Source organism: Takifugu rubripes, chromosome 1 (assembly GCF_901000725.2).
Source record: "Takifugu rubripes chromosome 1, fTakRub1.2, whole genome shotgun sequence".
Lineage (NCBI taxonomy): Eukaryota > Metazoa > Chordata > Actinopteri > Tetraodontiformes > Tetraodontidae > Takifugu > Takifugu rubripes.
This window is the reverse complement of record NC_042285.1, coordinates 26,305,996-26,331,664: the sequence shown is the minus strand read 5'-3', so window position 1 is coordinate 26,331,664 and position 25,669 is coordinate 26,305,996. Positions and strand designations below refer to the sequence as shown.

Below are 25,669 nucleotides of genomic sequence, written 5' to 3'. Positions count from 1 at the left end.
CCAAAGTTCAGCAGAAAAACCAAAGACGATTTGGTTTTATTGGACTTTAAAAATAGATTAAAAAGTCAAGTTCAGCCTCATTCAAAGCTAAAATGCATGTTAGCCTTGGGTTTTTTTTTGTTTTTTTTAACCACAGTGAAAAATGTGAATGAACAATTGCGACCAAATCCCGTCCAGCTCCCAGTTTTACTGGAGGCTTTTCTAATAACGGGCGCGGCGGTTTCAGACGTTGCTGCCACGTGTTTCGATCCATTCGGACGTTTATGACGTGCGTATCGGAGTTTCTAAGAAGTGACGGCCGGATCGTCTCATCTGGCGTCCGCGGCGAGCCGCTCGCCGATTATTCACGGACAAAATGTTTCTTTGCTGCGCGGATGAAGTTGGTGTTTTCTCACACAGGAAATTGCAAGTCTGTCGGGAGGACGGCGGGTCAGCGTGCTGCTCATAAATCACTACCCCGACTGTGACCGCATGCTAATTTACTGCAGCATTGGCGTTACTTGCGGCTAGCTAGGGCCTTCTTCTTAAATGATGCAACCACAGCATTTGGGGTTTTGTTTTTAAAGCTGCAGCTGAAATTCAAAAGTGTGATTCCAAAATCCCCCCCCCCCCCCCCCCTTTGCTAATCCACCTTTATGTCGGGGAATAAATGAAGCATTAGCCGGAGTTCCGCAGGGCTCCGTCGTTGGGCCAACGTCACCCTGTAAATCCTCCAGCAGGACACCTCCAGTCCCGGTGTTTTTGGAGCGAACCAGTCGGCTGGACTCGTATTTATTTTCTGTGTTTAATTGGACAAATGAACGGCATTCCAGCGCGGGGGCATAGTGGCATTATTGTTCCTGGAGAATAAACACAGAAAGGTCCTGCCTGGACCATAAAACTCCAGAATAAACAGCTCTCTCAAAGCCCGGATTGAATGTCTGTTTATGACTTGTAATACGAAGTGCAGAGCTCTAAAATCACTAATTACATCAGCCGTGGAGAGTTCTGGGGAACGCTCTTAAAAGGTGCACTGGTGTGTGTGTGTGTGAAAGCTAATATATCTCCTTTTTGTGGCCTTTCAGACCTTTCTTGTTTCTTAAAAAAGGAAAAAAATTGAGGTCAATTTACTTCTTAACTTTATTTCTGTGTGCTGCAGTGTTATGACCCCGTGTTTGACATGACATACATGCACGCGCGCGTGTGTGTGTGTGTGTGTGTGTGTGTGCGTGAGCCCACAGAGGACCGACCTCGGTGTGGTGCAGGAGTTAAAATATGGTTTCCTCTTCCTGGTCTCTGCAGACGCTGGTGATTAAAACGTTTCCACTCCACCATACAGATAAAGGGGCTTTTTTTTTTTAGCCAACCACATGAAACTATTTTTGACTTTCACGCGTGAGGATGCTAACAATGCTACCCATTGTTAGCATCCTCACAGCGGACGCCCTGTCCGGGAGGGTGTGAAGCCGGCGGTGGAGCAGAAGCGGCGTGAACAGAGAAAGGAAACATTCATGTCCGTGTGCGAGACGTGTGCAGTTCAGCCGGTGGTCGGTCGGGCGTGTTGGACGTCTCCACATGCACCGTCACCTCATCACTCACCAGCAGCCGCCCCCCCCCCTCCCCGCTGCTGGAACAGCCCCATTATGAGGCTGCTGGCTCATCAAATCCGCCCGCCACCTCATATCTCAGCAGCTCATTCATGACTGCTGGACACAGATTTAACACCAGGGATGACTGGTGGCCCGGCGGGCCGAGGAACGACCCGCCAGCCGGTCCAACTCCTCTGCTGTCTGACTGGACGCCTTTCTGAGGAGCGGAGGTGTGTGTGTGAGTGTGTGGGGGGGGGGGGCTCCGGCCTCCAGGTGTCCTTTTATGTTGTCCTCAAAGATGTGGGAAAATCAAAACACAACCGGTCTTTGATACAGTCGTAGGATAAACCGTTTACCCATAATTCCCTCTGGGCGCCACCCATCGTCCGTGTGACTGTTGTTGAGAAATTAAAAATAAATAAATAAGAGAGACCTTCGGTGCAGAATTATATCAGACCGGTTCCCCTCCAGGAGTTGTTTAAGGCGACGCCAGGCTGCCCCCTAGCGGCAGGGCGGTGTATAGCAGATTCGGTGGGTAAACATGAAGTGGGACATGTGGACTGAACCATCCCAGCATCACCAGTCCAGGCGGTTTAAGGGCATAAATATTCCTACTCCGCCTGAAGTGCACATGGAGGGATTATATTCTGAGAAAAACGCCGTAAAGCCGCCAGATGTGTCAGAGGGGACGTGCAGCAGCTCAGGTGATTGAGAGGATACCTGAAACCCCCCCCCCCCCCCACGTAAAACATACCGACCACACGTACGAGCAGAACTGGACGATAAATTCAGCCGGGTAACGAGACCAGAGGAGCTGCGCGTTCGCGGGTCCACCCAGGTGGTCTGGAGCTCCGGTAACAACCACCTGTGCCCCCCCCCCCCGGCCCGGACCCCCTAAATCATTAACGGGTCTCGGTGTGTTGGGACGATGGAGGAGCTCAGGCTGTTTCTCTCCAGGTTTATTTCAGCAGACGGGACTGCTGCGTACACAGATCGGACTCAGAACCTACAAAAACGAGTGAACTCGGGGCCCAAAAACGTCCGCAGCCACTCAAGCGATGGTCAGCACGACCCGCTCCCTCTTCGTCCTCCTCCTCTTCCTCTCCTTCAGTTTCCCCGTGGCCTCCGCGAAGAACGTGACCTCCTCTCTGCTCTCGATCTCCCGCTGGAGGAACTGCAGCGCCGCGCTGTTGAAGCCCATCACGTCCTAGCGGGAAGCGGAGGAGGCGATGAGGAGGAGCCACGAAGAGGAGGAAGTGATGTCACCGATACTCACTCTGATCTGGCGCACTTGGGCCACGGTGTTGGTGCGCAGCTGGTCCATGACCGTCAGCAGCATCTGGTTACTGGAGATCTGCCCAAAATGGATCCTGGAAGGAGCCCAAGTCCCCGTTAAAGGGTGAACCGCCTTGACGGAGCTTGGCGGGCACGGCGCCACCTACCTGAGGAGGAAGAACAGGCAGCGGCAGACCAGCTCCACCTCCAGGCCCTGCTGGATGTAGCCGTTGAAGAGCTTCAGCAGCTCGGGGACGTAGGAGAACGGGAGGACCAGCAGGGAGACCTCCAGCTCGCTGACGGAGACACACAGATGTTAACACACACACACACACACACACACACACACACACACACACACACACACACACACCAGGATGAGCGTCTGAGCGCAGGTGAAGGTCTTACCTGGATCTGACCTTCCTGATGACGTCCAGAACGTAGCGCGACGGCTGCAACAAAAACAGGTTACAACTGTCAGAGGTGCTGATTGAGACGGGAGGTTTTTTGAGGTGAGCTTCTCGTCTTACGCTGATGTTTCCAAAGGCTACGAGGATCGGGTTGGGATTGGGCGGCGGAAGCTGCGGAACCAGAATGTCTTTTAGAACTGGGAAGAGGATTCTGCTCATTTGGCCCCACAGTCAGACACCAAAGCATCAGGACTTGGCTTCTGGGTCGCTACCTGTTTGCCTGCAGCCTCGCAGACGTACTTGTGTTCTTCCATCTTCCTGTTTTCGTCCTTGAACAGCTCCAGAGCCTCCATGATTCTTTCCGCCTGCACAGAAAAAGCGCATGGTCAGCAAAAAGGGACCTGAACTCTAAAGGTTCACCCCCCCAACGAAGCTAATCTGGCTTCCTGTGCATCCAAACGCCATCAAGCGATCCAGCACTCTGGACTCACAGCTTTGACCGTCTCGATGGTCTTCTTGCCGGCTGGGGCAGCTTCTCCTGGAGCCTCTCCGGGTACCTACGGACAGAAACCGATGTGTCAGAGATCAGCCTGACGTACGCGAGCGGTCGGACCTCTGAGCGCTCACCACTGGGATGTCGCCTTTGGACATGCTCTCCTCAAACTCCGCCTCTCGCTCCTGACAGGAAGGAAGAACAGTCAGTAGGAGCAGGAAGCTGCGAGCTGCCCCGGACCCGCCCTCCTCACCATCTCTCGCTCCTCCTCCAGGATGACGGGCTCCCTGGTTCTCTCCCACAGGCGCAGCGACTTGTCGTGAGACGCCGACACCAGGTGGTCGCCGCTGGGGCTGACGGCCAGACACCAAACCTCCCGATGATGACCCTGAGAGGACGATTTAGCCTCGTTAGCGAGGCGCGAGGGGGAAAAAACTATTTTCTCCCTGGATTTTCATTTATTTATTTTTTAAATCTCCTGTTTCATCGTGTGGATCTTTCAACTCTAACTTTGTCTTGATGTCACCAAACTTCCTGCTTTGGCAGAAAATGCTTCTAATTAAGGCCGCAGCATAAATGTGCCGAGTATTTCACTAAGCTCCGTGACCCCAAATATGAGCGAGCGAGGCAGGACGTCACCTCCAGCGTCTGGATGTGCTCAAACTTGTCGGCGTCCCACTGTTTGATCTTCTTGTCCTTCCCGGCCGTGAAGAACAGATGAGTCTTGGGGAGGAACTGGAGGAACATGACACTGCAGGGAGAGAGCGGTGAGGTCAGAGCTGGAGGCTCGGAGGCTGCGCTTCCGTGTTGGGAGTCACCTGTCGTCGTGAGCGAACATGGAGCGGTGACAGTCGCCGAAGTCCAAACCCCAGATCTTCACGTTTCTGTCAGCAGAGCCGGTGGCGATTAGCGTGCTGTCCTGGTCGACACAAGAGGAGGCCAGACGCAGCGATGTTGGTCATTTCTTTACATTTTCATTGAAAAGGCCACAGCAGCTGGGATCACATCAATTAAAACTGAGAGATGATGAAAACCGATGGTCCAGAAGCTCTAAAATATGACCCTCATCAGTTCCAGCTGCTTCTATTTTAGTTTGTGTTCTGATTGTGGACCCTAAAGAGTCATTTTCTGGGCCAAGAGAATATTCAAGAGGCTAGAATTCTTTTACATTATCAATCAAATTAAATATGGTTGTAAAGCAGCTGCATCCTAAAGCTCCTTCACGTCACTTCCGACGCCTTCCGGTCGTTGTGACTCTGGCCACCAGGTGGCAGCAGAGCAGGACGTTTGTAAAGCCATAAATCGTTTCTGAATTATTTGTGTCTCTGATTACTTACATGACAGATGTCCAGACAAAGGACGGGCAGCTTGTGTCCATACAGAGACAAGAAGAACTGGAGCAGAGAGGAGAATTTGGTTCAGACGTAAATGTGAGAGCGTGCGGCTGGATCAGGTTATGGATCAGGTTATGGATCGTTACCTTCAGCGTGTCTGTGTAGAAGAGTTTGACGGTGCAGTCCAACAGAGAGACAGCCAAAAGTCTGTGGTCGGGGGAGAATTTCACACACAGGACGTCTTCTTCCAGCTGAAGAGTGCGCTTGTGTTTCACCGTCAGACGCCTGTGTGACAAAGCATCAAGTGCTGCTTCAGCTGAATTCAGTCTGACAGGATACAATTTCACAAACAGGCCAGATCTGGCGTCTACAGTGATTGGGTTTAATGTATACGGATGTTCACTTTAAGCTAAAGTTCTGACACGGGTCCCCCTCCATTAGTGCTAGCATGTAGCTACAGACGCTCAGCAGAGGAAATCAGACTTACTTATGGCTCATCTCTCCATCCTTTATCAGCTCAAACTCCCAGAACTTCACCGTCTTGTCCGCACTTCCTGTTACAAGCCCCCTCTACGGAAAATTATTTTGAAATCCCGTCAGAGTAGACGTAGCGTAGACTCTCTGAACGCTGCAGGAGGTCAGAAGTACCTGGTCAGGGGCGAGGCACAGCGACCACAGGGCGCCGTCGTGAGCGTCCACGGTCTCCAAGAGGCTTCCTGAGGCCAGCTCGAAGATCTGCAGCTTCCCGCTCTGAGGAGAGAAACGCTCAGCGTGCAGCCTGACGGAGAACTCACGGGACCAAGCGGCGCGGGTTCGCTAACCTTTGTTCCGAGGATGATCTGTCTGTCTCCAGGCACGAAGAGCGAGCAGAGTGCGTATTCGCACGCCATGGTACGGATCACCTGCAGCGTCGCCCTGTAACCGGAGGAGATCCGCCCGTCAGACCACCGCCGCCGTGAGGGCAACGCTCCCGCCGAGGAGCCTCACCTGTTCCAGACTTTGATGGTGTCTCCGGAGGCGGACAGGACGGCCAGGTTGTCCGAGCTGAAGGCCAGCGTCCGCACATCCGTCCGATGGCCGCCGAGCGTCAAGCGGGCCGTCTTGCTGCTGGTGGGCGTCGTGCTGGCGGCCTTCAGGCTGTAGGTCTCGATGGTGTTGTTCTGCAGCAGCAGCGCCACCTTCAGCTCGCCGCCAGGACACGACAGGCACTCCGCCCATCTGAGAGGGGGGAGCAGAGGGACTTTTGACTCAGTCCCAGAAACAGACGCCGGGTTCGGCGTCAGACTGACCTGATCTTCGCGGAGGCCTTGATGTGGGTCAATCTGGTGATCTCGTCCTTCAGCGTCCTCTTCACCGTCAACTCTCCTGCGTCCTCGCCCGTTTCTTCCTGAGCTCTACAGCAGGGGGCAGCAGAACCTTCAGCACACTGTCCCCCCCCCCCACTGTGGACTGGCTACAGCTTTGAGTACTAAACAACACTAAACCTTCTAGATTGATCAACTTGTCTTTGGTTCATAAATCTTCACCATCATCATCATTTTTACAGCCCTGAACCTACCGGGCCGCCTTCTTTCGGGCTCTCTTCTCCTTCTTTTTCATTTTCTGCTGCACTTCTGCTTCTGGCAGCACTCTGAAGACCTCCAGGATGGAATCGTTCCCCTGATGACACGAAAACCTGATGATTTTTCTCAGGCGTGACTCGGGTGCGCGTCACCGTCTCTGATGGCCGAGTTGCGTTTCCTGAACTGGAAAATACGTCGGCGTCACTCACGTGACAGGCGATGACGCCGGTCCTGGCGTCCGCGGCGAGCGAGACGACTCGGTCTCTGGCCTCTCTCAGGATGGAGCCGACCTTCTTACAACTCAGGATGCGCTGAAAGAAGGAAAAAGACAGAAGACAAGAAAAGATTGATGTTGGTGGGAACACCCCCCCTCAACTGAGCGTGGTCCTGCTGGAGGTTTCTTCCTGTTAAAGGGCAGTTTTCCTTTCCACTGTCTCGCCTTGTTGAGTGGAACCTTTGTGTAAAAACATTCCCAGCAGCCCAGATTGATCTTCCTTGAAGTCCCCTTGTGCTTCATACACCATTAACCAAATATTGGTCGCCTGTACCTCTTCGGGACCTTCATCAGCTTCATCTTCCTGGTCGCCTTCGTCTTCATCTTCCACCAGCTCAATTTTCCCCCTTTTCTCCTCCGGCTCCCCCTCGGCTTTCACCTGAGCAGGAGGCAACGAGACGGGAAGAAAGAGCGACAAACGGAATGTTTAAAACACCATAAATCGCGGTTCATGTTGTTCACGCTCACCTCCTGCAGGTAGGTGATGTCCCAGGCTCGGAGTTCGCTGTCTGCCGAGCCGGTCAACAGCCGGCTCTCCCGGTCCAGCAGCACCATCCCCCACACCTGCCACACACAGAGGACACCCCCGTCTCACAGACACCCACACAGGAAGGTGCTACTAAATGTCTCCAGAACTGCACCTCGCTACGATGTCCCACTATGGTCTTGAAGCAGTGCTGAGTGTCCAGGTCCCACCACTTCACAAAACTGTCCTTGGAGCTGTGGACAAGACAGAACCCCGCTGCTACAACCCAGCTGACAGCTTCTGAACAAGGGAGGTATGAGATTGAAGCCCAGTTACCTCGTGACCAGGAGGTTCTTGTCTTTGAGGAACAGGGCCTGTGTGATGAGGCCTTTGTGGCCTCTCAGCCTGTACAGTCCACATTCGTTGATGATGTCCCACACGATAACGTCGGTGTCCTAAAACGTAGACGTAGATTTTTATATGAATGCGATCAAATCTGTCACAAAAAAAAAAAACCAAGTGAAAACCCGGAAATCTTCCCGACTCACCTTGGAGCCTGTGACCAGCCGAGCTCCAAGCTCATCGTAGCATATGATGCTGACGGCAGACTTGTGGCCATTGAAGGAAACGTTGCTCTCGCCGTTTAATAGGCTGAATATCCGCACCGCGCCGTCCTCGTAACCTACCGCAATACTGACGCCATCGGGTGAGGGTCGGAGAAAGGTCACCTCGTGTTTCTGACCCTCCAGGATCATCACCTACACATGGGTGAGGAAGGTTAGTTAACATCTGAAATGGTGACTGATGATGTGACCACAAAGCTTGTAAATCTAACCTTCTCTCCCTTTCGCACGTCCCAGATAAACACATGTTCACACGCCGCCGCAGCAATGTAGCGACCCTTCTCTCCCCCCCGCAGGGTCACGTAGGCAATGTTGGCCTTTTGGCTACCGATGACTCCAAACACCGCGCTGGCAACATAGCGCAGGTACTGCTTGGTCAACCCCATGACCAGCAGGTTGTGATGAATTCTGTTTCAAAAGAACAAATTGGAGACAGTAAAGCTTATTTTAACAGGAATGACACCACTGTTAATGCAAATGTTGGACCCAAACTGCGTGTAGTAATTACAGAGCAAATAACCAGTTAGTGGTATTTTTCCATAAGTATACTGTTAACACTAACGTGGTGTTATTAACTTTATTTCATGTTATTCTGAGTCATACATTTCAACTGTTGATGATTTTTAGCTTCAGTTTTGCTGTAGCATGTGCAGATTCACAACACACAAGCTGGCTCTCTTCCGTTTCACCTCCAAGATTAACTTTACTACAAGAGAATTAACAGTGTCAATGAATTCTAATTACAACATGTAATGAGCCGTAATGCACTTTTACTTGCATTTTTTAGCACGGTGTAGCACATTTTGTGATGTGGGGAAATGGTACGTTTGTTTTGTTTACAGGCATTGCCCAAATAGTCAGCTATAGTTACAGGCCTCTCAATACTCCGTAAGCTCCGTCCGGCCAGTAGCGACTGCACAACGAAACAAACATACCCGGTCAAGACGTTTCAATCTATGAACCCACGTGGGGACGTTTGTGAAAGAACGCAGCTTTTAACAACATTTCTGATGGAGATTCGTATCTGTGCATGTTGTACAGCAAATCTACAACGATTCTGCTAGCTGGACATTTGATGAATTAGCTCTAGTCGTCTCCTTACCTCTGAAATGCGGCTCTTAGCTAACGCTTGTGTTGTGCTAGGTACTACACTTATCAGACTATATCAATCGATCACTCGTCGATACATACAGGAAAATAAATAAAACATGTACTCGAACATTCATAGTTCCTACAATAATATTCGTCATGTTGTGATGTGTAAGTATCCAAAAATGGCGTTCAAATAGCGTTTTGTTGCGAAATCAATTACGTCTCATCGAACGCTTTTGTAATCGTTTGCTTTTGCCTGTCGGCGGAAGGTTGTGCAACTACGTTCCTTTCTTTAATTCTGTCAGATATTAGATTTGTTATCGGTGTTAGCTCTAAATATCGAGTGCTATGTGTAACTGCTACTTTATCAGCGGTCAGAGTTTGTTCTGAACCACTGATGTGGCAGTTTTGGAAAGTGCAGTGACTTAATGAACCATAGCGGAAGTAGATCCTTAGTCAGCTGATGAGGAATTCAAGTTTGGGAACATAACCGGATATGCCCGATGTTACATATACAAAATAAGATACCATTATAAATATGCTGTCATGTCGACGTCATTCCAATTTTAAGCGCCTAGACAACCGCTGATATCAAACGTAATGATTGGTCAAATGAGGCTTTATTGTAGACACTATTGTAGAAGTACATAAAATATCAGTAACCATTGTTACATGTACGTTCATTCGTTTGGGCTTCACAAGTCGAACAATAAATTTAAATGTATTATTTTTCTAATGCGAGTGGGTCAATAATGATTCAAATTATTATAGATGATAAACAATTATTTTTTTTAAAAAGAAAAAAAAAAAGAAAACCGGGATTTGACAGTGTGGGTTTTTTTTGTCACGTAATTGGAATTATACTTTGAAATTCTTAGGCGGAAGGTGCTGCTCCCGTTTGTCAGCCTTGACACTTCAGGCACCTAGCATACTGGCTAAAACCTGTGTAACTTCATTTCATTATCCGCTCTTTGCTTTATTTTGAGGACACAAAAGAACGACATTTATCTCCCAATGTTTGGGCCTGTCCTGCCAGGGTTAATTAATCGTCGTTAGTCTTCTTTGCTGAAGATTACCTCTGGCTGGAGGAAACTGAAGCTGCTTGGTGAGGAAATGCTGATTTCTGCTTAGCAGCTGCAGACTGGCCAAAGTGCATTTCTTTCGATTTATAAGGCAAAGGTTTCTCCTGGGAAACATTTCTATACATTTCTTTAGGAAGGTATGAGCCGAATCATGACGTGCGGGTGTTTTGGTCATATTTACAACTACAACGGACTCATTACTCTAATTGGTTATAATTAATGTTATAAACTGCAGCTGTTTGTGGCGATTTAACAAGATTACTGTATAAACCACAGTTATTTTGGTTTTCATGCTTTTTTCCGTGAACGTTTTTCTATAAAATCCCCAAAAATCTGTTCAAAACGGTCGAAAAAGGAAACTATATGAAAGGAAATAATAATCATAATAATAATCTGCAGACCAGTGTTCTAGTTTATATTTGGAACTATCACTTGTGAATTAAAATATCCATTTTTTTTACTGCTCCATACAAATACTTTCTTACTGTGAGTTTATCAACGAGGATTTGTGGCATTAAGTTTTAAATCTGCAGATTTCTCTCCCTGTGCCTGTGCGTCCAGGGTCGCTCTGCAGTGTCGGGGGGGATGGATCCTCTGGGTGCTCGCTCCCAGTTCGTGGACATCCAGACTCTCCCCACGTGGCCTCAGCAGCTGGAGGAGGATGGCGAGGCCACCTCCCTGGAGCAGGGCGACGGCCAGGACGTCCCCTCTCCCTTCCCCTTCAGGCCAGACATCAACTCAAAGATCATCCTCTTGTGAGTCCCACACTTGGCTCTTCACACCACAGCTGCTGCTGGCTGATGTTTGTGGATGTTCTGGGTCTTTATTTATTAAATCCCAAGGGTTTTGGGGGTTGTTTTGTTCAGGAAATCCTGACTTCTCTCCCGTTCATATTTAATTTATGGGTGAAATTTTAGATTTGTGGGTTTAAACTGGATCGTTTGACACCACAGCTTCGTCCTCTGTATGGGTGTGAATGTGGTTGTGGTTGGTTCACTTTCAGAGGGTTGGCATTTTTAAACTGTTGTAGGTTTTAGCAGCTGTGTGTGCGTGCGTGCGTGCGTGCGTGTGTGTGTGTGTGTGTGTGTGTGTGTGTGTGTGGCATGAAGGCTTCCTAGAACATTTCGGAGTCCAAAGCGGATCTTAAATCCTCTTTGTGGAGAAACACATGACCATTTACATCTCTTTATAAAAGCAGCCTTGTTATAATAACGCTGCCATCATTTTGCCTTCAGGGCACACGTGCGCATGCACGTGCACATGCATGCGTTCCTGGTGCACCGACATGGCCAAAGTCCTAGGAGAAAATGGCCTTCACACGTGGGAAACGTTTGACTGTATGTGTGTGTGTTAAATCTGTGTATGTGTGTTTCCACTCCTCCTCGCTCCTGGAGGCTAATCTTGTCATGTGACCAGCTTCTCAAACATTGTTCCTGGTTTCTTTAAAGCCTCCGTAAGAGACAGAGAATCTGTTTATGTTTGGGTGAGTGGTGTTTGCCAGGACGCTGCGGTTAAAAGGTGACCTGATCCTGTGTAAAGACGTGGTAGGTCTGTCTGCGGTGGACTTGCAGCGCGTTCGCTTCCTCTCCACTCTAATACATGAGCGCTCGCCTCTTTTTTTTCACGACAGCAAAGGCGACGTCGCCCTGCTGAACTGCACCTCCATCGTCAACACCAGCAGTGAGTCGCTCAACGACAAGAACCCGGTTTCTGACAGCATCCACCAGCTGGCGGGTCCAGAACTGAGAGACGAGCTGCTCAAACTCAAAGGTAGAAAAAGACCCAGGAAACACACGCGGCAGTGTCACACCAGGAGTGGCCACTGGGGGCAGCATTACCGCAGAACACCAGTGATCACCTGGGGTGTGTGCGTGCAGGATGCCGGACAGGAGAGGCCAAGCTGACCAAAGGTTTTGGGCTGGCAGCGAGGTTCATCATCCACACCGTGGGGCCAAAATTCAAGACCAAGTACAGAACGGCGGCGGAGAGCTCGCTGTACAGCTGCTACAGGAACATCATGCAGCTGGTTGTGTAAGTGCCGGGTCAGCCGGACTTAAACCAGGCGGAACTTTAGAAACGGGAAACGACGTTTCCCCCCTCGCACCCTTCCTCCTCCCTCTGCTGGCTGATTTCACAGCCTGTTCCAACCCGACGGCGTCCGTATTTGTCGTATCTGGGCCGTTTCTGACCTCAGAGGTGTTTCATGAGGAGTGTGTAGAGCACGTGAGGCTGACATGAGTTCATATTGGTGGGTTGTCCCTCCCCAGGGAGCAGTCCATGGCGTCTGTCGGCCTGTGCGTAGTGACCACCAGCAAAAGAGGGTACCCGCTGGAGGACTCCACACACATGGCCCTCAGTGAGTCCCACACACTTCGGTTCGGGTCAACTTCCACCCAATAATCCCTCGCTTCTGCTTTTGTCTGGGGTTTTTCTGATGTCACTTCCTGAACTAGCCAGATGGATGATGGACCCTTTGTTCCTGTTAACCTGTATGTGTGTGTGGTTTTCAGGGACGGTGCGCAGGTTCTTGGAGAAACATGGGAACAGCATCGAGGCCGTGGTGTTCGCCGCGTCAGACACAGAAGAGGTTCATATCGGCGCCCCCCCCCCCCCCCCCCCCATGCTGCCCATGTCCCAGCGATTCCATTTAACCCAGGTGTGCACGTGCTTCCCCTCCAGCCCGTCTATAAGAAGCTGCTGCCTCTGTACTTCCCTCGCTCTGAGGAAGAGGAGCGGGCCTTCAGACCTCTGATCCCAGCTGACATCGGCAACTCGGAGGGCGAACCCATCGTCCCAGAGAGGCAGATCCGCATCTCGGAGAAACCGGGCGTCCTGGAAGGTGAGAAGCGACATCTGGGTGCGTGCGAGCAGCTGCCGCCATCGGAGGCGGCAGCTGCTCCGCGTTCTAACGATCCGCTTCATCACGTGGGACATAAAAACACTGATAGAAATAAATGGAAGACAAACTGGAGGCTTCCCAGTCAAAGTAGCACGTGGCCCTGAACGCATCACAGGAACCCCTGATCCCACATGTTTGTGTTAACGCTCTGATTTCCCAGAATCCTTTGAGAGCGTAGCGGCGTCGTGGTCGTTCTCTGCCTGAAAACATTTCCAGGAACTGAGAGTCTATTTTCAGCAGCACTGAAGCTTCTCTGGAGATTCGGAGCTCCAGAGAAACGGCGTCGAACAAATTTCCCGTATTTTACGGGTCGAACGTGGCCAAGAAGCACAGAAGGGCTCATTTATTTGGATTTCACGTGTTCTGAAACGTGGAGCCCGCTTCAAAAGGGGGCCGGGATGTGGCTCCAGGGTGCAGCCCAAGATCAACAGCACCAGCACCGTGACGCGTGCACGCTGACTCGGAAGGAATGCACGTTTGGATGCGCATGAGATGCGCGGCCGATGGTTCTGTTCTGGTTCCGTCTGCCAAGGTGATCACGCTTCGCTCTGTGTTGTGATGCAGACGCCTCCGAGGAGGAGAACCTGGAGTCCGACCTGGGCCAGGTGGGGACCCACGCCTTCGCCCGCATGGAGGGCGACGTGGACAAGCAGAGGAAGCAGATCCTGCAGGGCCAGATGTCCGAGGCAACCGTGCAGAAGCAGCATCAGAGAAAGTACCCCTCATCTTCATCATCATCATCGTCATCATCATCGCAGCATTTCCAACATGGAGGCTTCTGCAACGTTCTCTCTTCTTCTCTGATCTGTCCCACAGCTACAGTCGCTGGCTGTGTCGAGCGCGTGCAGAGGATCTGTCGGACATCGCCGCGCTCAAAGCTTTGTATCAAACTGGTACGTGCGCGCGCGCGCGCGCTCGCGGGGCGCGTCATGTGACGGCATTTCTTCCGTTCGCCGCTAGGTGGCAGCGTCGCCCCGCTGGATCTATGCTCTAGTTTTGTGTGTTTGAACTCGGTTTGGATGATATACGTCAGGTTTAAGCCAAGAATCGGTGTTTATCCGTCGGTGTCGGGGGATTTAACGGGTAAAACCGGCGTGTTTTAAGTTTGCGTTACGTGTCTGCAGGCGTGGACATGTGTGGGAGGACGGCGATGGTGGTGGTCGGGCGAAACATCCCAGTCACTCTCCTGGACCTTGAAAAGGTAACCTGCGAACGGACCATTTGAGAAGCTGCGGGTTTTATTGGCCTGTTGTAACGGGGCGGTGTGACGTTGGCCCACGCAGGCGCTGCTCTACTTCATCCACGTGATGGACCACATCACGGCGAAGGAGTACGTGATGGTTTACTTCCACACCCTGACCGCCGAGCACAACCACCTGGACTCCGAGTTCCTGAAAAACCTGCACGACATCGTCGATTACAAGTCAGTCCGACTTCTAACTCTTTGTGCTATGCTAACATCTGGGGTGCTTTGATCCAGAAGGAAATTCCTTTGAAGTGACGCTAAACGGATGAGACGATAGCTCAGTCTGACTGTTCCTGATGATGGATCAACCACCAACTTTAGAGGTTTTTCACCTTGCTCTGACCTCCTGCTGGCGCTGCGGCGCCGTTCTGACGTCTGCAGCGGCGTTCTTCACGCTCCGGCGCCGCTGGCCCGGGTGGCCTGCGTTGAGTTTTGGAAGAGCGTAAGAGCCGTTCAGCGTTCTTGTTTCACTGTTGGTTTTGGAGCGGCGAGTTGCCGTATTAGGAACAGAACGCTAAACTTGGAGTGTGTTCTGGTGCTGACGGACTCGATTGAAAGGTTTGGCAGCAGCGTCCTGGTCAGAACCGGCCGAGAACATTGTCTTGGCTTCATTAATTGTTGCCTATTCCATCTAATTGTCCACTAACGAAGCTGTGAAGTACAGCAGCATCCCATTTAATCAGGGTCGGACGTAGAACCAGAACCTGCTCACGTCGGCCCTTCTGACCCATCTGGTGGAGCCACACAGAGGACGTTGGGTCCAAACCTCCCGACCCACCAACCACCTCTGAGCTTTGATCAGACAGAATGTCCTCACTTTGATAGTTCATCCTTTCTGGTGGACGATCTTCATGGCTGTGGCTCAGAGGAACCTTCAGCCCTCTTCCTCCTCGTCTTCCTCTCTTCAACACTCATAGAAGCTGGCGATCCTCCTGGAGACCATCTGGGTTTGCTCACCGACCCAGAACCTTCAGTCCTCTTTGGGTCCGCGAGCTTTAGTCCCCACGGTTTTGACTTTGATCCGTCCGTCTTCGCGCTGCCAGATCTTCAGCCAGATCTCAGATGTTTTCCCCGGTCCCACATCAATTTGACGGAACCGCCGGCCCTGCTCCAGGCTCGGTTCGTTTCCTGGAAGCCAGACGTCCCCTCTGAGGTTTCCAAAAGCATCTGGCAAAGGAGGAAGACGTTGACTAGTTTGTCCAGAAGACCGACGGTCCCGAGACGTTCCCCATTAGCTCGGTAGCCTCAGGCTCCAGCGCTGGCCCGGATCAGCACCATCATCCTCCCGCGTCCTCAGACTGGATCAGAAACGGGAAACATCTGCAGGCTTCCGCCACCACTCAGAGGTCGGAAGGTCTTTGACATCAGGAGGACCGAGATCTCGTCGGCGTCTGAGGATTCCGACAGTTTAGGTGGAGCCTGAACGCCCCGATTAAAGTTAAATGCCTCCAATGAGGTCTGTGGCTTTTGAAGGCTGTTTCTGAGTTCTGCCCCGACGTAGCAGGTGAATTATGAGCGCTTATCTGCCGCCGCACCTCCCAGCGCAAACGTCCTCCCTCCCATTAAACGCTGCCCTAAAGAGCCTCATCAGATCACAGCCGCGTCCTTTGATCTCTGCTTTGATCTCGGTGTCGTGTTGTAATCTTCTTTAAAGTCTTCCCCAACCCAAAGCGATAATTGCATGGTATTTATGCTAAAGATGCAGCATTTGGCTAATGGCGCACGGCGGTTATGCATCCTTGGGTTTGTTGTTGATTTAGCTAACGAGCCGTTATTATCGCTGTGTTCAGGTTTAAGAAGAATCTAAAGGCCTTTTACTTTGTGCATCCGAACTTTCGCTCCAAGGTGAGACTAAAGCGCCGCCGCTAAGCACCAACACTTTAGCTAATTGGGTCCGCCACGCAGGATAAGGTGTTCCGTCCTCAGATGTGTCTCGGTTGTCGTCCTCGTTGAAGGTGTCCACGTGGTTCTTCACCACCTTCAGCGTGTCGGGGATGAAGGAGAAGGTCCACTACCTGGACAGCCTGCAGCAGCTCTTCACCTGCATCAGGCCGGAGCAGATCGACATCCCTCCGTTTGTGCTGGAGTACGACGCCCGAGTAAGTGGTTAAACCTGGTGGGGGGGTGGGGGATGGGGGTGGGGGGGGGGCGTGCGTCACAGCCTCCAGCTGTTGTGTTTTAATGGAAACCTGATCGGAGCTGTGGCGTGTAGGTTCTAAAGCGTTCTCACCTGCCTGTGAGGGTCAGGAAAGGACCAGTTAGCCTGTAGAACGTTTGATACAGCAGCAGTACCGCCCCCCCCATTCTGACCTCTACGACTCTGACTCTCCTCCAGGTGAACGGGCCGTACCGACCCCCCGACTCCTCCAGTCTGTGAGGGGACGACGCCGGGACCTCTGACCCTCCCCGTCAGAACAAGAACCAACGCTGGAGCCCCCCCTCCCTCGGGAGCTAACCCGCGTTTGGCTGCGCGCGGCCTGGGCGGCGCCGTTATCACCGGCCCCAGACTGATCCTGGATCTGGGTTTGTCGGACACCACCCTGGACGTGAAGCCTCGTCCTCACCTCCCCCCTTCCTCACTGTGGACTTGTTTGAGAGACTTTGGGAGACTTTCAAAATAAAAGTCAGCGCTGGAACTTGTCACATGGTCTGGTCTACCCTCTGGACCCCCCCCCCCCCCCACATGTCACTTTAGAACCATGCACATCAAAGACAAATGAACTATAGATTTAAACAGCAGAAATGCCACCTGCACAGGTTCTCCCAGTACAAATTCATCCAGGAACCCAGCTAGAGATGGACCAACACCAGAACCAGAACCGGACCAGAGTCCGGACACGGAAACGCAAACTCCAACATTCCACCCTGACCCACGCCGGCGTGCGTGTGGAGAACGTGGCTGCTCGTCCAGAGTTCCAGTGGCTCCGTGACCTTTGACCTGGGGGTTGAAACCCCATTGATTGGGGGAATCAACCTTTTTCTTCCTCGCCAACGAAGCTTCAATCTGTCTGCAGTTGCTTCAATCTGCCGACCGCGATTTCTTTCGCAAAGCATGATGGGAGTCTGGGACCTGGGAGGATTCCACGAGGTTTAAAGCCGAGAATAAACGGGGGAGCGGACCTTCCGACTGTCGGGATGTTTTCGGGGGGGGGGTTTAAAACTGAAATAAACTCTTGGCTGTCAAAGCTGTGATTATGTAGAAATCAGCCACATTCTGAGTCTTTCCTTACGCTGGTCAACACTTGACAGACTTTGTTGATAGTTTCGTTTTTCCAAGCGATTAAAATGATTTTCCTCTCAAATTCTTCTTTTTTCGGACGGAAACGGGAAAAAGTGACCTGTGAATGTTAGAAACCTGCGCTAACTTTACGCTCCAGGGCGCCCAAATATTCACACTTGAAAGTTCCTGTTTCTCGAAGCAGGGTTGGGTGGAGCGCCACACCTGTGAATGGTGGACCTTGTAGAGTCCTCTGAGGCTAATTGGCCCTTTGGAGACCAATAACGCACAGAAAAGCATTAGCGTAGCATTAGCATAGCTGGATATTTACATGGAAACGCGTGGAAGCTGGGAAGTGCTGAAGTGGTTGATGAAGGACCTTCATCCTCCTCGCAACACCTGCCCACATCCTGCATAAAGCCTCTCACCTAATCTCCTGGTTGGTTCTGGGGGGGGGGGGGTTCTGTCTGCTGAGTAGGTGAAAGGAGCGGAGCAGCAAATCCATCTTCCACAGACCTCCCTGTGTGAAAGGTGGAGATTAGCTACTGCAAACACCCACCAGGACGACAGCTGGTCGCCGTGGTGACCGTGAGAAACTTCCAGGTCTTTTACACAGTTCAGGAGATCATTTACAGTTTCGCGTATTTAATTATAAAACCATTGGCAAACTTTTGGATTTGAAGGTGAATTAAGGGGAGAAAATGTGATATTCGGAGGACATTGACCAGGTCATCGGATTAAACTGCAACTGGAGCCGTGCGTGCGTGCGTGTGTGTGAGAGAGAACTGGATAGACTCCAGTAACAACCCTGGTTAGCAACTAATTAAGCTGCTCATTAACGTAAACGAACCGTTTCAGAGAGACTCTTTAACGGACAGAAACCCCGAGCAGGACCACGCTGTACGCTACTGTACGTTAATTACTCGGTAAAGCGTGACCACGCCGTGCGCGAGCGTGTTGGATCGCCTGAGTCCGAGCTCGGCACGAGCGGGACAGGTGAAGGGGCGTGGCCACGCAGCGACACAGGAGTCCGATCAACTTGCTGTCAACCACGTGGTTTTTTTTTGGTTACCGGAAGAAACCAAATTCAGGGTCCTCGGACGCGCTTCCTGCGTGCGTGCGCGTGAGTGTGTTTGCACATGTTTCTGGGAACCAACCCACCGGTGCATGAACGGGTACACGAGAATATACCGGTTCTCTGTTTCAGCCACACATCTCCCTCCCAGGACACGCACGCGCATCACCTGTTTCTCGGGACCAGTGTCTATACATGAAACGGTCCACAGCAGGGGCCGGGGGGGCGGGGTTTGCTCAGCTTGTTCACCCTCTGAGTCGCGCGGCCTTTTCTCACGAGCTGCTCAAACTCCCACGTTTTTTCACGCCTGTATTTAATAATTAAACACACGCGACGCTTCCCGCCAAAAGCGGAACTTTTCCTGAAAAACCTGCGATCGAACCGACAACCTCAGCGGCCCGGTACCAGGTCCCCGCGGATCCAGAGCCATACTGGATCACGTTAGCGCTGCTCAAAGGTTCATGGACTCAAACGATCCAGTGAGTCATCGCACCCACTCCCACGCGCAAACACGTGGGCGAGCCGCGCGTTTCTCAGATCACACCTCTACGGCCGGAAGGTTCCGATAACAAGTGGGCTCGACCATAAGACCACAAAAGGACTTCGATGTGAATCTTCAATAGTCAATTCTCTGGTTGCTATTAGCAACCAGCGACCACGCCCCCGTGCGTGCGACGTTCACGGACTATTGTCTCCGTTTCCAGAAAACACGAGAATCAGTATTTTTCCCAGAAATCCACCGTTCTGCGTTCAGGCCCATCTCTGCTGGCCGTGTGTGCGCGCGCGCGTGCGTGTGTAAATAAATCTGACAACTTTCCGGGTAATCAACCATCATATGGGGACACAGAAAAGTCTAATGATTGATTATGAGGTTAAAACAGGTCACGGCTGTAGTGGGTTAGTTCGCAGGAAGCGTGAGCGTGCGCGCGCGCGCGTCAGTCACCTGCGGTGGTGCGGGGTGACGATGTGCTGGTCGGGGGCTGAGAACTTAGTCAGCTTCTGTGAAAGCGTGGTGCGTTCAAGGACATAACCTGCCAACGTCAGTCAGGATGTCGGGAGTGACAGAAACCGGAAGTTGTAGGTTTTAACCGTGAGGCGCGATGGAGAAAGAGCTCGACTTTCCTTCTCCGAGCTCCGGTTCTGCAGAAACGTCGCCTCACTTCCTGCCGTGAAGCAAATCTTGGTTTCACAGAGAACCTCAGGGCCAGCAGGGGGGCCCAGGTGCTGCTTTGCAACTCTTAAAACGACCCAAAGGACTTTCGGGTGAGGCGCCGCTCAGACTCCGTCGGGAGGTGGCCGCCCCGGATCTGAAGCCTTTAGATGATGAGTGTTGCTCACAGACCCGCTCAGCCCCGAGGATACAGGCTAGTTCCCCTCCAGGAGCCGTTTTCATGGGTTTACGTCCCGTTAAACTGGAGATGCCGTAATCCAGCCGGGTTTCCTGACCTACCCGGTAGAACCAAACCCTTGTCTGCCGGCTGGATCGTGACCCTCGAGGGCTGGATCCAGAAGAACTTGTAGATGCTAACAAAGATTAGCCTCAAACATGCTAGAATTTAGTTTAAACGCGTACAAAAGCTCCACACACATGGCAAAAGATGCATTTAATAATCTTTATTTCATATTTCCTCGTCAAACATTCTCCCGATGTACGTGTACACGTTTCCATTCAAAGGAAAAACTCAAGTAAGGTAAAAGTGCCGAAAATAAATGAAATAGCATCGCGGTCGTAACCAAACTCATCGTCACAAAGCCGACAAAAGCGCTCTTCCTCTATTCCACAAAAACATATAGTGCCACAAAGTTCATGGGTTTTTTCCCCCTCACTTATTCGCGGCGACCTCGCACGTGCGCGCGTCCACGTAAACACAAATCTGCTGCGCAACATTCGCAGCTCTTCACATAGAAACCGGACGAGCGCCTCCACGGGGGTCCGAGGCAAGCGGCCCCTCGACGGCTCTGCACCCCCTCCAGCCGACGCTGCGCCGATACACAAGATACACGAGCTCCAGGACCCAGGAGCTGAGGCTAAGGGGGGGGGGGGGGGGGGGGGGGGCAATAACCGTTAACAGGAAGACAGAGGGGGAAGCGGGGGCTACATTCAAGGGTGGGTCCATCATCGAGTTGAGTCAGAGAGAAGCCGCCAGAGGAGACCCGTCCTCTCACGGCTTTACCGGGTTCAGACCTGCGGACACAGATCAGCTGACTGTCAGGAGGGGAGGAAGGGGGGGGGGGGGGGGCTCAGACAGCAGGATGTCACTGCTTGAAATTGAAAACAAAGCCCATCAAAAAAAAAAAAAAAAAAGAAAGAAAAGGGGGGGGACGACGACATCACAGGAAGTGCTCCTGGGCTGCAACCACACACTTCCCAAATAAGATGTCCCTGAGAACCAGCTCCAGTCCCTCCAGCACCCCCCCACCCACCCTCCCTCTCTGGGGGCTGGAGGTCCCAGCAGGGCCACCTCCAGCTACTGGGCCTCGGACTGGGAAAGCTGGGCCAGAGCTGTCTGCTCAAGCCACGCTAGGCAGGTTGTTAGCGTTAGCATTCCAAATCACGCAGAAAAAGTCCTCGACAGAGAGGGAAGCAACGTTAAATTAGACGAGAATAAACTGAAACTTAAATAAAAAGAAAGAAAGCCAAGTTAAAGATAAACAAAATACCAAAAAATTCAAACCAAAACGTCTTAGCTCTTCAACCCAAAAAACAAATATATTCTCCCAAAGGTGTGCTTGGATCACAGACGACAGCTGCTGTGTGACAGGACTGAAAGGGGGGGGGGGGTGAAAGCGGCAAACTCTCCTCCAGGTCGGCGTTAAAAACCCTTAAAAAGCTAAATCACTCTCCAAAAAGGCACACGGAGGCTCCAGTTGCTGGTGCTCAAGTTCTTTGGTCCAGAGCGAAAACAGAGTGGTTTTTTTTTTTTAATTTAAAAAGTGACTTTGGGGGTTCCTGTCGCCAAGCTCGGTAGCTGAGCCAGCAGGAGGTGCCCTGACCTCCAGGGTGTGACCTGCGGGGGGGCGGGGTGGGGGGGCGACCTTCCTCTAGATAAGAAGCTTCCTGGTTATCTGCTGCAAACAGGAGCTGGTGTGAGGAGAGGAGGAAGGGTTTCCAGAGGGGGCAGCTGCCATTTCAGAGGTTTACAAGTCCCCCCTCGAGGTGGGGGGGTGGTGGGGGGGGGGGGTCGCGTAGCCAGAGCTCAGTACGAGGAGCCCAGTATAGCCCTGACTGGAAATAGACCGGACCGTCCCTGTTACAACTGGTGCAGAGGTCAGGGAGAGTGGAAACCTGCTGGCTCTGTCCTCCCATGACCACAAAAGGGGCTGGAACAGCCGGAGGACCGAAGCGGGACAGGAAGTGACTCAGCCCCCCCACACATGGAGGGCTGCAGGGGGACACACCCAGCTCTGGGGTCTGGTTCTGAAGGAGGGACCAAGACGAGGGAGGATAATTATAGACGACCTGCAGCTTCAGAGCCTGGATCCATTTCAGGAGCGGCGGCTGAAGGGGAGCGCCCCGGCATCCCACCACGTGCTGCTCCTTTTAAGGGAGGGGGGGGGAACCGGCTGGCCCGCCGCCCCGGGACACGCCCCTGCACGGCCCGCAGGAGCAGGTCCGTCCGGAGCTGGGAAGCGCACGGCTGAGTAAACTGGGAGGGCGGGGGCGGGGCGGGGGGGGGGGGGGGGGGGGGGGGGGGGGAGAGCTCGCCTGACATTGAGATTCACAGTGGAAAATAAGACAAATACACAGGTGTTCGGCAATATTTACAGGTCGAAATCCAAAGTAATCCAGCCCACTCTTGAGTGACCACCCGCCTTCCCTCCCCAGTGAATTAAACTTAACGGTGCTCAGCTTCTTTTTTTTTTGGGGGGGGGGGGGGGGGTAGGTCTTCATCTTTTCTCCCCACCTTTATCATATTTTAGTCTTTTTTTTCTGCCTTCGCACTCTTTTTTTCCTCTTTTTAATCATAAAACAAAATCAGGGCTGTAACATTTTCCTCTTCCCCTTCTTCAAACACCCCCCCCGCCCCCTCCTCATTTTTAACCCTGGATATTAAGGCACTGTACACAACTCCATTCAGAATAAAGTTGAGGAAGAGGAACAACAACAACAGAAAATAATTAATCTACACTTAAAAAGTCGCTTTGTATGAAATGACCCAGACGATTCTGCAGATTAGGAATGAGAGGATTCCAAAAACAAAGCTAAATACTCGTCCACTTAAATACAACTGTGCCTCCGGAGGGTCGAAGCGCTCGTCGCCTCAGTACTATTTTTTTTTTTTTTTTTTTTTTTTTTTTTTTTAATTTTGTTTGTTTTGGGAGATTTTTTTTTTGTTTTTCCTTAACTCCGTCTCGTCCTCTAAAGCAGCAGCAGCCCCGCTTCCGCCTCCAGCGCCGCCGTTTGTCAGTTACACGGCAGCCACGTTGGAATGTTCTGGTTGGCCACGTAGTAGTTGCTGAAGTTGTGGTCTCGGACGTACGGCGCCGGCTGGTAGTAGCAGGTGACGCAGGAGGCGTCGGGAATGGCGTTCTGCTCCGCCAGCACCCGGAAGGCCATGAGGGAGATGAGGTGGAGGGTCTGGCGCCGCTCGTGGCCCATGAGGCACACCGTGCTCTCGTTGACCACTCGGCGGAGGATCATGAGGTAGTCGTACTTGCTCTTCTCTTCGCCGATGAAGTGGCTCTGCAGGTAGGCTTCCACCTTGCGCTGCTGCTCGCCGATGTCGGGGAAGTCGATGAAGAAGCGCGAGCACATGTACCGCTCCAGGGCCTTGAACTCCTCCTCGTCGGCGGGTCGAAAGTCTCGCACCAGCAGGTTGCAGTACTTCAGCAGGCCCCCCCCTCGGATCTCTTCGGGTCTCTTGGTGGCGATCAGCTTGTCCCGCAGGTGGCCCAGCGCCATGTCGAAGTCCCCGTACACGCTCTCGCCGCAGACGGCCGGGTGGGAAGCCTGCGTCATGGGCGCCTGCGGCGGCTCGTAGTGGGCCAGCATGGAGTCCAGCACGATCTGAAACGAGTCCACGCTGAACTCGAACTGCCGGCGGATGGAGTCCACGAACTTCAGCTCCACGTTGCGGCCGTTGTTGTTGGAGAGGGAGATGAGACTCCAGCGGTCCTGCTCCGTGTTGACCTTCACCAGCTTCTGCACGTAAACCTCCTTCAGCGTCATGGGCGTGATTTTCTCTTTGTTCACACCTTCGGGCAGAAAGTCCAGCAGAGTGCCCAGCACCACGTCCTTGCTGACCCGGAAAACTTCCTCACACGGCAGGTCCACCCTGAAGATGACGTCCAGGTCCTTGTAGCTCCAGCCAATGTCCTGCACCAGGACGTGGCTGGCCGTGGACCCGTTGAGTCTCACGTCCTTCACTTTGATGCCGCTCAGCTCCAGGCGTGAGCGCACGCGTGCCACAATGTCTTTCAGACGCACCTCCAAGGTGGGGAAGTTCCCCCTTCCGTGGACGGGAACAACCTCGGTCAGGACCTCGTCCAGACGGCTGACCTGCTCCCAGGACAGGGCGCTGACGGAACCGCTCATCGATTCTTCCAAATGATCCATCTTCGGCTGTCTGATTAACTGCGATATCGGGTTGTAAAAAAAAAAAAAAAAAAAGATACGTTGGCAATACGTTCAAAACAACGTAGAAATACGACACACACATTGATTGTAACGCATTATAGGTCCACCTTTAAAAATACGCAAATGAGGCAAAACGCACACATTCCGGGTTTCGAAATATGAAAACAAAATTATTCCCGTCTGTTAGCGCCGACATTTCGTATTGAAAGTCTCAATTACGCCACGGTTTTTAGCATAAATGTTGACGGTTCTCGGCTAGCTCTAAGCTGTATTTATGTTTGCGCAAGGTCAACAGCTTCAAACACTGGCAGAAAAGGAGCCGGCGTGCAGCCATCCTGGGCTCTTACTGGTCTTTGGAGAACATCAACCTGGCTCTGGATCACCTCCACAACTGGCAAAAACGCACAAATTAGTCGATCCCAGCAGGGATTTAAATCAGAGTAACAATTAAAAATTTACAATTTTGTAAATGTCGAACTGGTCCTGAACCGATTTCAAACTTTACAATCGGAGTTTGGTTTCAGGCGGACTGTCCCTTTAAATGGTCGAGCACCCACTCAGCACGAGCGGGGCAGAAAGCGAGCACGAGACGAGCCGTAGCTCCACGCAGCGCGTGAGGCTTCTAGAACGATTCGCGAGCCTGTTTTATTCCAGAAGGGCTGAGAGACAAACAGCGAGCCGAGTCGCCAGGGACCAGCGTCGAACAAAACGTCCGACATTTAAAGTCACCGTCACGCAAAGTTCACCCGCGATTAACTGCGATGGTGGAGTTCAGTGGAAGCCAACAAACTCCCGTAAAACTACCAGGAGGCGACTCTCTAAAGGTTAAAGTTGTTAACGTGGTCAGCGCCGCTGCACATTAATGCTAGCACAGGTGAATCACAACGACGACTCCTGTAAAACTAATAACTTGTTAGTTAGTTAGTTAGTTAGTTAAACCCCGTTAAACGGGCTGACAGCGCATTTTCAATCATCTAACCAGCTGCAAAGCTTTCGTGGTCTTCACAATCAGCAACTTTTCCCGTGGCGCACACGAACGAAAGGTTGGAAAATATACATTTATACATACATTCACAAATCCGTGCGTTGGAAGCATTCGAGTCAGATGTTAGTTTGAACTTCGTACAGACAGCTCAACATAATCCTCCCGACAGAGACACTCACGCAGCAGCTCCGCAGATATTTCCAACATTCCCCGCACGGAGGACACGCCTGCTTTATAAAGCCGAACTACCACCTCCGGAACCTGATAACCCGCCGTACTAAAATACAGTCCCTCTCCGGAGCACTACTTTTTCCAATCTTTTAAATACGATTTCACGGATGCTGAATCCATCATTTACTCACACCAGCGATTTCCTTAATAATTCAGCACCAAGCTACTACTTTTATGATCAGTAGTAGATCGCTTAGTCCGGTGAGTTGGATTGTATCAATGCGCCGAGCTCGGGCTGTGATTGGCCCAGAGGTTTTTG

The 25,669-nt window shown here is 51.9% G+C and overlaps 3 protein-coding genes across 5 annotated transcripts; 1 reads left to right on the top strand and 2 right to left on the bottom strand.

Annotated features, from left to right (window-relative positions):
- Positions 1 to 2,486: 2,486 nt before the first annotated feature.
- On the bottom strand, positions 2,487 to 9,248 carry wdr3 (WD repeat domain 3). Of its 2 annotated transcripts, none has more exons than XM_029841862.1 (27): positions 9,108 to 9,248; positions 8,218 to 8,413; positions 7,931 to 8,140; positions 7,719 to 7,837; positions 7,558 to 7,636; positions 7,385 to 7,480; positions 7,185 to 7,295; positions 6,852 to 6,953; positions 6,639 to 6,739; positions 6,370 to 6,474; positions 6,068 to 6,298; positions 5,902 to 5,995; positions 5,729 to 5,830; positions 5,568 to 5,650; positions 5,227 to 5,365; positions 5,084 to 5,140; positions 4,565 to 4,665; positions 4,386 to 4,497; positions 4,000 to 4,134; positions 3,881 to 3,931; positions 3,745 to 3,810; positions 3,526 to 3,618; positions 3,374 to 3,424; positions 3,252 to 3,295; positions 3,011 to 3,139; positions 2,845 to 2,938; positions 2,487 to 2,775 (listed from the first exon to the last, which is right to left on the bottom strand). In XM_029841862.1, the coding sequence occupies exons 2-27, from the start codon at positions 8,389 to 8,391 to the stop codon at positions 2,620 to 2,622; spliced, it is 2,835 nt and encodes a 944-aa protein (XP_029697722.1). In that variant the 5' UTR covers positions 8,392 to 8,413; positions 9,108 to 9,248; the 3' UTR covers positions 2,487 to 2,619. The 2 variants fall into 2 exon arrangements, with proteins under 2 accessions (XP_029697722.1, XP_003962218.2); XM_003962169.3 differs by having other exon boundaries at positions 2,537 to 2,775; positions 7,191 to 7,295.
- Positions 9,249 to 9,984: 736 nt separating this feature from the next.
- On the top strand, positions 9,985 to 17,625 carry gdap2 (ganglioside induced differentiation associated protein 2). 2 transcript variants are annotated; one of them, XM_003962242.3, is made up of 14 exons: positions 9,985 to 10,202; positions 10,741 to 10,934; positions 11,810 to 11,949; positions 12,057 to 12,210; positions 12,447 to 12,535; positions 12,690 to 12,766; positions 12,859 to 13,018; positions 13,643 to 13,793; positions 13,895 to 13,971; positions 14,203 to 14,279; positions 14,362 to 14,501; positions 16,115 to 16,169; positions 16,280 to 16,423; positions 16,660 to 17,625. In XM_003962242.3, exons 2-14 carry the CDS (start codon positions 10,765 to 10,767, stop codon positions 16,699 to 16,701), a joined length of 1,476 nt encoding a protein of 491 aa, XP_003962291.2. In that variant the 5' UTR covers positions 9,985 to 10,202; positions 10,741 to 10,764; the 3' UTR covers positions 16,702 to 17,625. The 2 variants fall into 2 exon arrangements, with proteins under 2 accessions (XP_003962291.2, XP_011611898.2); XM_011613596.2 differs by lacking the exon at positions 9,985 to 10,202 and adding an exon at positions 10,299 to 10,316.
- A 3,915-nt stretch (positions 17,626 to 21,540) lies between these two features.
- On the bottom strand, positions 21,541 to 25,416 carry tent5c (terminal nucleotidyltransferase 5C). Its single transcript, XM_003962243.3, has 2 exons — positions 25,264 to 25,416; positions 21,541 to 24,191 (listed from the first exon to the last, which is right to left on the bottom strand). Exons 1-2 carry the CDS (start codon positions 25,288 to 25,290, stop codon positions 23,022 to 23,024), a joined length of 1,197 nt encoding a protein of 398 aa, XP_003962292.2. The 5' UTR covers positions 25,291 to 25,416; the 3' UTR covers positions 21,541 to 23,021.
- Positions 25,417 to 25,669: the final 253 nt, after the last annotated feature.

Coding starts and splice junctions, on each gene's coding strand:
- wdr3 (XM_029841862.1), bottom strand. CDS start 8,391: ATGGGGTTGACCAAGCAGTACCTGCGCTATGTTGCCAGCGCGGTGTTT. Junction 6,299..6,369: donor AAGGCCTCCGCGAAGATCAG/GTCAGTCTGACG, acceptor CCCCCCTCTCAG/ATGGGCGGAGTGCCTGTCGT. Junction 2,939..3,010: donor TGCCTGTTCTTCCTCCTCAG/GTAGGTGGCGCC, acceptor GGCTCCTTCCAG/GATCCATTTTGGGCAGATCT.
- gdap2 (XM_003962242.3), top strand. CDS start 10,765: ATGGATCCTCTGGGTGCTCGCTCCCAGTTCGTGGACATCCAGACTCTC. Junction 12,536..12,689: donor CTCCACACACATGGCCCTCA/GTGAGTCCCACA, acceptor TGTGGTTTTCAG/GGACGGTGCGCAGGTTCTTG. Junction 16,424..16,659: donor TGCTGGAGTACGACGCCCGA/GTAAGTGGTTAA, acceptor ACTCTCCTCCAG/GTGAACGGGCCGTACCGACC.
- tent5c (XM_003962243.3), bottom strand. CDS start 25,290: ATGCTTCCAACGCACGGATTTGTGAAT. Junction 24,192..25,263: donor CAACGCACGGATTTGTGAAT/GTATGTATAAAT, acceptor CCGATATCGCAG/TTAATCAGACAGCCGAAGAT.